Here is a 9,725-nt window from a genome sequence, read left to right as displayed (position 1 = left end):
CGTCCGGAGCCTGTGCTCCGCAACGGGAGAGGCCACAACGGTGAGAGGCCCGCGTACCGAAAAAAAAAAAAAAAAAAAAGTCTGCCCAGAACAACAAGCAAAGCAGGACACGAACGTTCAAAGGACTTTACAGATCTTGTTCAGATTTTATCATTTTTCCCGCTAATGCCCTTCTCTTGGTTCGGGGAAATCTGCTCCTACATTTGGCCGTTGAGAGCTCTCCCCTCCGCTGGCCCTGTCACCCCGCCCTGTTATTCTTTGAGCTCTTCCTTCCTTTCTGGCTCACCAAGTTGTTCTAGGTTCATCTCGTCCTTTCTCGGCCCCAGCCCTGCAATCAATCATTCCCCCAAAGAGCCCTGGTTCCTAGTGTCAGGGAATGAATTTAGGAGTCAAGATCTGTGCACTGGATGTGCTCATCCCACGGGGGTGAGGTAACCGTGGCTCCCGTCCTGGGGAGCCTCCAGGACAAACTAGCAGACGGAGGGCTGGGGGTCTGCAATTTAGGGGCCAGCGGCTCACTGGACCCGAGGACAAACCCCTCAAATGACCCCATCTGGAACCCCCAAGCTAGGCGGGCAAAGGGGGATATTTTGAGTTTCATTCACGTGACCCAGATATGAGCTACTTGAAGTCACCGAGTCTTCAGCTGTACCAGGTCACCTTGTCCTTTAAAACACAAGTAATAATGTCCCCATCCCTCTGTGTCCGGGAAGGGGCTGAGAAGCTAGCTGGGGGGTGGTGAAGAGCAGAGCTCTGCGGGCCAGCTTGGGGGTGGGGGGGGGTAGACACCGCTGGGTGCCATGCTGTGGGCGCGGCCGGCCCAGCCCCCAGGGTCGGCTCAGCGTCAGGCACTGAGCACTGCGCCTCCTGGGAGGGTCCGGAAGCGAGGGGCCTGCACGGGGAGGCCCCCAGGTCCTCCTTCACCGCGGCCTTCCCACGAACGCTTCTCCGCTTCTCGGCCACACGAGCAGCCCTGGTGTTTCCCAGACGCCCTTGCTCCGTACACCGTTCACTCCACGTAGGCCGGACCCCTTGTGGGACGGTGGTGGGGGACCCAGAGAAGGGCCGGGCTGCCACCAGGCTGTCCCCACTCCCCTTCCACGTTTCCTCTGTCCTCACTTGGTTTCAGAGCCCACCGGTGCCAGAGAGCCGTGGTAGGGGCGGGAAGCTCGCCAAGGAAAGCATCCTTGGACCCCGCTGGGGGTGCCGGGCTCCCCTGCCGGCGAGCACCCTCCCTCCCTGCCTGCTCCCTGGTCTGGGCCCCCTTCTCTAGGAGCCCCAGAAACAGAACCTGAGGAATGACGTTCTCTGCTGGCGCAATTGTTTCTCGGTGTTTCTTGGGTCTTCCTGTTAGAAGGCGTCTAAGTGTTCTTGGGAAACTTCTCGTGATTAATGTGGGCTTTCCGTGGCCATTTCCGCCAGGAAGGGAGGGAGTTTGCAGAGAGCAAGGGGTTGCTGTTCATGGAAACCTCGGCCAAACTGAACCACCAGGTGACGGAAGTCTTCAGTGCTGTCGGTGAGTGACCAGCCTCGGACCCCAGAGCGGGGGGGGGCGGCGGGGACCATCACTGGGTCTCCAGCAGGTCTTCTTCTCCGGCATCCTGGGGCCCAGCAGAAGGTCCCCAGGGCCTGGAAAGTGGGCAGGAGTCAAGGGCCCGAGTTTCCTGCTTCCTGGAAAACGTCAGGGAGGGTGGGACCCTGGGGGGACGCCACGCGTGCAAGGCGAGTACTGGGCGGGGTTGGGGGATTTTTCCTTCCAACCAGGCCACGTCCTTCTCCTTCTGTCGTCCACAGCCCGAGAGCTTTTGCAGAGAGAAGAGAAGAAGGAGGGCCAGAGGCAGCAGGGAGATGCGCGGCTGGCTCTGAATGGGACGCCCCCGGGGCGGGGCAGATGCTGCGCGCGCTAGAAGGGGCCACTCCAGGAAAGGCCGTGGGAAGGATGCCCCCAGCCCCCAACCCCCTGGTCCTCGGCGTGAGCCACCGCCAGCTCCAGGTCGATCGTGGTACTTATCCTGGTTCACTGTCGACGCTGGCTTGCTCCTGAGTCCCAGAGGCTCTGGAAGAGGGCATCCCTTAGAATAACCACCTCCCAAGCTGGTGGGAATCATTCAGGAGAGGGTCCCGTGTCCAGGGCTCCCAGACACCAGATGCCGACTGAATCCCGGATGTCCTGGGGGTGGGCGCGCGTGACCCTGCCCTTAGCCGCCTGGCCACCAGACACTGGGGAATGAAATGGTCAGAGGGGAAATAAAGATCGGAAAATCACCCAGCACGCACTTGGTGTTGGGCAGGGGGCTGCCCGGGGGCTTGGGGCCCCCCTGCTCCTGGGAGGTGGGAGAGGAGACAGCAGGCCCAGCTGCAGGGGGCAGTGCCAGGGAGAGACGGCGTGACCATCAGGGGGCTGGGTCCATCGTCACTGGCTCTCTGTGAGGTTCCCCCGAAGGACGGTGCCTGACAGAGGGCAGCTGGGGATGGGGGTGGGGCAGTCAGGCCCCCCACCCTCTGCTCCTTGCTGTGAGTACGAAGTGGTGCTTGTGCAACGCGCGCGAGGACTCAGACTTCGAGCCGAGGTGCAACTTGTACCGCGTATGAGTTTTTCTCCGAAAAGTAAACCGATTTCTATCATGTGGTCTTTTTTATTTTTCCAGATGTTTTTTAATTGTGGTAAAAGCCACATAATATAAAACATACTATTTTAACCACATTCAACTGTACAGTTCGGTGGCACTAAGTGCGTTCACGTTGCTGTGCAGTTCTCACCATCATCCATCTCCTGAAGTTTTCACTTTCTTAAACGGAAACTCTGTCCCCGTTAAACCCTGACTCCCCATTGCCCCTCCCCCCCTCCCCCCCCGACCCTGGAATCTATCAATGTACCTTCTGACTCTATGAATTTGGCTATTCTACGTACCTCGTGTAAGTGGAATCAAACAGTGTTTGTCTGCACCTACTGCCTATTGCAATGCATTTTTAGGGTTAACTTTATATCACGTGGTCTTCGGTGAGTTTGTAAGCTGGGGGTCTGTTCCGCACATCCTCTAGGAGGGCTCCTGGTGAGTAACTACTGAGGGGCCCCAGGCGGCGGGCTGTGGCTGAGGTCGGCACAGGACATCTTTCTGGTGATGACACATCATGTGCTCACCTCGTTCCTGCCGAGGCCCGATGGCCCTTCTGTATGAAATTTTAAAGAAGACGACATTGTCATCCCCCTGAAAAAGGCGGCTTCACGATATCAACTGGAAGGATCAACAGAAAGACAAATGTAAAGCATCCTCCCCACTGACGCTGAGCTCCTGGACGTCCCAAAAGCACTCACGCGGTTTTTTTCCTAGACAATTTCCAGGTGAGACCTGACAACTTGGTGCTGTGTGCCCTGCAGTTTCTGACTGCAGTGAAGTTTTGCATGCGACTGTTCCCTCGTAGGTGAAGTACGTGAGGTGTGAGCCCCTCTGTGTAAGGCTGTGTCCTCATGCTGTCTGTTCCCCCACTCTGGGGTAGCGGGGCTGGGATCCCTTCTGCAAAGGGCGGGACCCACTTTGGAGGTGGCGGGGAGGCTGAGGCGGCCCCTGGCCACTAGATGGCGCGCCAGCATCGCTGAAGACAAACCCCACCGCCCCTGGTCTTTGCGTCCTGAGTGCTGCTTTGCTGACAGGAAGGCTTTCAGAGGAGTATATGACCCGTCCATGATGAACTAGGAAGTGGGGAAATAATGATATTTGTAGGATGCCCACATTTCTGATTGTTTTTCTCCCGTCTCGCCAGGCTAGTGACACTGTGCTAGAATTTGTTATTAAAACGTATTCTTTGACTCATTGCCCCCTGGCATCCTTTCACGCTTCCCTCCCTTCCCCCCAGATGGGATGGGGTGCGTTGTGATCCTGGAGCTGGGTTCCCCATCGCCGGATGTGACAGCCCCTTTTCCTCCCCTTCTCCCCCGCGAGGCAGGTGGGGCTCAGCCCTGCAGTGGAATCACCTGGGAGCCTTTGCAGGCAGCGCCCCTGTACCCACCAGAAGCTCTGGTTAAATCCGTCCGCAGTGCGGCTGGAGCCCTGGGAGTTCTGAGCCCTCCTGGTGACCTAGTATTCAGATAAGGGGGAGCTCTGCCATGAGGGCAGGGGTTCTGTCTGTCCTTCCTCTCGTGGGGCTCCCAGTGCCTGGCACGATGTCTGGGACATGCCAGGCACTCAACAGATATGCGTCCAAGAGAGGACAGGAGCCGATACTCCCGGTGATGTAAAGAAAAGGCAGGTTCTTCTACAAACAGCCTCCACCCCAGCCACCGCAGACGTTTATGGAAGCCTCTCTCTGTGTCGGTGCTTCTCCCACCTGATCTCAGCCCGTCCTGGACCGTGAGGTGGTGGTAGGGGGCGTGGGCGTAGAGCCTGGGGGGCGATGAGCCCGTGGGGTTGCAGGTGCTCAAAGGAGGCTGGTGGGTGAGCTCACCGTCCTGCCCGCATCCAGGGAAGCTGCTCCAGCCCTTCTCCTGAGCCGGGGTGTGTGCGCGCGCGCGTGCGTGCGTGCGCACGTGAGCGCGCGCGTGAGTGTGCGTGCTCGTGATGGAGGCGGGAAGCACAGAGAGGACGAGAAGCAGCATCTGGGCGCAACCCTGCTGTCCTGCCTGTAGCCGTGACCCTTCCCACCCCCCTCTGCTTCTAACGCCTCCTCCAACTTCCCCGGAAGAGCCCCCTGTGCCCAGAGGGCTGACTCAGGAATCCATTCTTTTTCGGTACCTTTTTAAAAAAATTAATTAATTATTTTTGTTTTAATTTTTGCCTGCGTTGGGTCTTCGTTGCTGCGCGCGGGCTCTCTCTAGTTGCGGCGAGCAGGGGCTACTCTTTGTTGCGGTGCGCGGGCTTCTCATTGCGGTGGCTTCTCTTGTTGCGGAGCACAGGTTCTAGGCGCGTGGGCTCAGTAGTGGTGGTGCGCGGGCTCAGTAGTTACGGCTCGCGGGCTCTAGAGCGCAGGCTCAGTAGTTGTGGCGCATGGGCTTAGTTGCTCCGTGGCATGTGGGATCTTCCCGGACCAGGGCTCGAACCCGTGTCCCCTGCATCGGCAGGCGGATTCTTAACCGCTGTGCCACCGGGGAAGCCCCATTCTTTTTCTTTTAAAAGGTATAACGTTTTCGAAGGTCTCACTGGCCAAACTTAGGACAATTTGAGCATCAAGAATGATTTGTAAGTTGCTGAACAAAAAAGAAAAAAAAAGGGAGGAAAGGAGAACAAAGGAGAAATATCTCCTTTAGAAGAATCCCGCTCACACATGTGGAAGAAATTAGAGAATCACCATTGTACAACCCACGATGTAACAGTTGATCCCAGCGAAGGTATTCCGTAAGGTGTACCTCACTGGCTGTGAGCTCTTTGGGAAACAGGCTAGTGCCGTGGGTCCCCAGGACCTCTGTGGATCGCATAGTGAGCAAGACGGGGAGCCCAGAGATTTTTACAGTTGAGAGATCCTCTCCGTAAAGGGCCAGACTTGGCACCGGTCAGAGCGGGGCCCAGAGCCCACCATCAGGTACGATGCCGTAGGACAGACACAGAGCGTTCATGCCCTCAGTGGTAACCGAGTCCAGTTCTACCCCTAGACCCGCTGCTCAGATGACAGGAAATACAGTGCGGGGGGGGGGCGGGGGGGCAAGAAGAACAGGGTAACAGCACTTGGGGGAGCAGTCGACAGGTCACACGTGTGGATCCGTTCTACAAGGTAACACATCCGGGCCTTTGTGAAAGTCAATGTCGTGACAAAATGAGATGATCTGGGAGTGACGAGAAATAACTAAGGGTGACTTTGAAATTAGATTGGAGCCTGGCTTCCAAAAAAAAAAAAAAGAAAAGACAACTAAGATTTTCTTGCCTTATTTGGGGATTTTTGAGAATGGACTAAAAACTCGATGACATTAGGGAATTATTATAAAATGTTTTAGGCATGGTGATAATTTTGTGGTTATGTAGGAGATTGTCCTTAGTTTGAGGAGAAAGATGCTGAGATTTCTAGGGAAAATATGATGTCTACAGCTTAACTTCCAAGCGGTAGAGAGAGAGAAGGGGAGGCGGCGGTGAGAGAAAGTAAATACAGTGATAATTGCAGAATTTAATGCAAAGTATTAGATGTCATCATAATATTTTTGTGATTTCTTGTAAGTTTGAAAACTTTCACGATCAGAATTTGTAGAAAACATAACATCTTCCACTCTCTACTTCTCTGGGCTCAGAAGATGTATTGGTTTCCTGGGGCTGCCCTGACGGGGTATCACCCGCTGGGTGGCTAGAGTCCGGAGCCCTTCATCACACTGATGTTTCCATGTCTGTGTCATGTGGGGCTGTGAACTCTTTTGTTTAAAGTGTACAATTGAGTGGCGTTTAGCACACTCACCGCCTCGGGCCAGTTCCTAGACACTTTCATCCCCACGAGGAAAGCCTGTGCCCGTGGAGCAGACCCCAGTGCCTGGCAACCACCAAGCTACTTCCGTCTCTATGGATTTGCCTCTTCTGGACCTTTCATATAAATGGAATCATCCACTGTGGGACCTTTTGTGTCTGGCTTCTTTCACTTTGCGTCATGCTTTCAAGGCTCATCCATGTGGTAGCATTTGAAAGAACTCCTTTTCATGGCCGAATAATAATCCATTGTGTGGACGGACCACGTTCTGTTATCCATTCGTCTATCGATGGGTATTGGGTTGTTTCTACCTTTTTGGCTTTTGTGAATTGTGCTGCTATGAACATTTCCGTACAAGTATTTATTTGAACACCGGTTCTCAGCTCTCTGGGGTATGTACCCACGAGTGGGAGGGGCCGTGTGCTAACTCCAGGTTGAACTTTTGAAGAACCGCCAAACTGCTGTCCTGGGCTCTCCACGCTGCCTGCCCTGGCCCAGCACCTGCCTGCCCTGGAAGCAGACCTGGCCGCTCTCCCGTTCCCCCGTGCGCATCCACCCTGGGGAGGTGCCGACGCTGCGGGAGCTCTCCCCTGGGAGGGGACTGGCCTCTGGCCTCCCTCTGGCCTCCCTGTGGCTGGGAAGGGGGGCAGCCCTGGTGCAGCTCCATTTGGGTGGTCGGGGCCAGTTCAGCCTCCTCCAGCTGGCCAGTGAGTGTGACCCGCCTTCCTTGCTTTGGAGCAGGGGTGGCTGGTGTCTGGGGTCCTGCGGGCTTGCTCTGCGTCCCGAACCCTCCTGAGTGTGGACGGACAGGAGGAGTCCCGCGGTCCAGGCAGGCTCCTGGGACCCTGTGGGCAGATGCCCGACGGGCCCTGAGCTCTGGGTTCAGAAGCAACTGGTTAAACCTGCCCTGCCCCCCACCCCAGCGCTGGACTAGGGGGTGCGCCTTGGAGAAGGGGGTTTACGCTCACAGAGCATCCACACTTGCTGGCTGCACCAACCCGAGCTCAGGAGTGAGGGGGGCGGGGTTACTAGCCCCAGGTTCAAGCGTGGGAACCGGGGCTCCAAGAAGTTAGCGGCTGGGCTCAGTCGCCCAGTTAGTGGCTGTGTGTTCCCTGATGCCAAAGCGAGCTCCCTCTGAGACAGGACACAGGGACGTCCCCGTGCGATTTGAAAGGGACGCAAGCTGAGGTTGAAATACTTGAACCTAAGAGTACTGGAAACAAGCCACCCGTGCTTCTTTTTCTCCCCCCGGGAGGCGAGAAGGCCTGGGGCAGAGAGAGGGCAGGGCAGGCCGGGGGGCGGGGGGCTGCCCTCCTCTGGGGCCTCCTGCGTGGCGGCCTCGTGCAGTGCACAGCCAGGGCGGCCTGGGGGAGGGCGGCAGGAGCTGCAGCGACCAAGGACATCCCAGCCCCCCTACTCCATGCCGCGCGCCCTTGGACAAGTCCTAGAGCCTCTGGGCTCTAAGGGTCCTCTAGGGAAAGCACCTCCCACTTTGTCCCCACACAGACACTTGTAAACAAGGCCAGCTGCTTTTATTGGGACTGAAGGGGACATAGCCTGTGGAGGAGGGGGCGGGGGGCTGGAGGCAGGCTCCTGGGGTTATTCCTGGAGGAGCTGAGCTGTCAGCCACCCTGGGAGGGCTCAGCGCCTCCTGCCAGGGGGAAGCAGGCGGGCGGGCGCTGGAGGCCAGGCTTTGGTCCATCCCCCAGGGCCGCTCTCCTCCGGCCAAAGCGGCCCACAGGCCGGATTCCACGGCCCGTGTACCAGGCAGGATTGATGTCGGGGGCTGGAAAGAGAGAGAACAGTGTGTGAATGCACGTGCCCTGGTGTGTGCAACCGCGGTGGCAGGGCCCAGTGCACGCGCTCAGCTCACTGCTGCCCAGTCGCCAGGCCGTGCTGGGACCCGCCCGCGCAGGAGGGGTGCCCAGAGGGCCCGGCCAGGCCGTTTCTGGGGGGTGCGATGGCTTCGGGAAATGGAATTCAAACTCACACCAGGACGAACTGCCCCTTCCCCTCCCGTCCCCACAAGCCCGTTCCCATGGGCAAAGTGGCCTCAGTCCCAGGCTGCCCTGGTGGCGAGGAGTGAACCCCTCCCCCGAACGTCGGGCAGGGGCCCTTGGGAGCAGGGGTCAGGGACCCTGTGGGGAGAGGTCTGGTGAGCAGGGGGCCGGGCCCCCAGCCCTGGGGCACTTAGCAAGGACGGTGCCCCAGCTCAGGAGGCGGCCAGGCCCCAACCGTGACCCCGGGGCGGAGGGCTGGGAGGGCAGGCCAGGGGTCCGGGCACTCACTGCGGAGCTCCATGGAGTGCGGGTGGGCCAGGCCCAGCAGCAGCAGGCACAGGAGCCAGGCCCCCGGTGCCTTCATCCCTCTGGCTCCTTGAGAGGCCCGCTCGAGCTGGGGTCCCACACGGGAGGGCGCGGCCTGGGGCGGGGGTAAAGGTGAGAGCGCGTGAGCGCGCGTGCGCACAAAGCTGGGACCCTCAGATACCGCGAGCGCTGTGCACGTCAGGGCGGACGTGCCCGTGTGCGTGAGCGTGTGTGTCTGCGAGTGCGCGCGTGCGCCTGTGTACGACAGGGTGTGCGTGTGTTTTCACGCCCCTGTGTACGTGAGGGGTGGGCGTGGGGTCACACGCGTGTGCAGGCAGCTGTGCTCTGCTGTGCGTTTCTCTGCTCTGCTGGGATGGCAGCGAGCATTGAGGTAGCAGGTAACCTGGCTCTCTGCACAGTCCCTTTGCTCCCCTGGGGACCCCACCCTCTCCTCCGTGCAGTGAGCACTAAATGAGGTGCCCACGTGTGTGGTGGCCTCTGCCGTGCTCAGTCATGTTTGCAAGGACCCTCTGTCATCAGAAGGAAGCCGGGAGGGACGTGAGCTGTGGATGTAGAGAGCGGGGCTCTCTTGGAACTGCCCCCTTCTGTCTGCCTGTCTGTGTCAGGGAACCAGGAGTGCGGGAGGGCTCCGCACCACGGTGGGTGTGCACACCAGGCCTCGGCAGGGAGGGCGGAGGTGAGCGGGTTGGTGGGGAGCTGCCCGGAGGAGCCAGGGTCGCTGCAGAGGCGGACGGGGTGCGGCCCAACCTCAGACCTGCCCAGGGAGGGGAGCCGGGGGGATGCTGAGCCTGGACCACGCTCAGGGCCCGGGACCCTGGTGCAGGGTTCTTTCCCTCCCTCCGCCCGGTTCCGTCCCGCCCCGTGCCGGCGGGAGGACGTCAGCCGCCAGCCGGGCGCTCTAGAAGTGTCATCATCTTCCATCCTTCCCAAGAGCTCTCACTTGCCCCACGACCCCAGATCCCAGCCGCTGAGTCTCCGAGATCAACCTGCAGCAGGTGGGACCTGTCCTCATGCGGCAGG

The 9,725-nt window shown here is 58.9% G+C and overlaps 2 protein-coding genes across 2 annotated transcripts in view; one reads left to right on the top strand and one right to left on the bottom strand.

The window, feature by feature from the left end:
- Positions 1-1,907, top strand: part of RAB17 (RAB17, member RAS oncogene family) — a 21,297-nt gene extending 19,390 nt beyond the window's left edge. The window contains exons 5-6 of the mRNA XM_007114089.2: positions 1,423-1,516; positions 1,795-1,907. Coding sequence (XP_007114151.1) covers positions 1,423-1,516; positions 1,795-1,907 — 207 coding nt within the window. The remainder of the gene's footprint in view (positions 1-1,422; positions 1,517-1,794) is intronic.
- A 6,025-nt stretch (positions 1,908-7,932) lies between these two features.
- Positions 7,933-9,725, bottom strand: part of MLPH (melanophilin) — a 52,212-nt gene continuing 50,419 nt past the window's right edge. Inside the window, exons 12-13 of the mRNA XM_028497178.1 lie at positions 8,667-8,799; positions 7,933-8,164 (exon numbers count right to left, since the gene is read on the bottom strand). Coding sequence (XP_028352979.1) covers positions 8,001-8,164; positions 8,667-8,799 — 297 coding nt within the window. The 3' untranslated portion in view covers positions 7,933-8,000. The remainder of the gene's footprint in view (positions 8,165-8,666; positions 8,800-9,725) is intronic.

The sequence above is a fragment of the Physeter macrocephalus genome, chromosome 2 (assembly GCF_002837175.3).
Source record: "Physeter macrocephalus isolate SW-GA chromosome 2, ASM283717v5, whole genome shotgun sequence".
NCBI classification, from domain to species: domain Eukaryota; kingdom Metazoa; phylum Chordata; class Mammalia; order Artiodactyla; family Physeteridae; genus Physeter; species Physeter macrocephalus.
The sequence above is the reverse complement of the archived record's forward strand: the minus strand, read 5'-3'. Positions and strand labels throughout refer to the sequence as shown.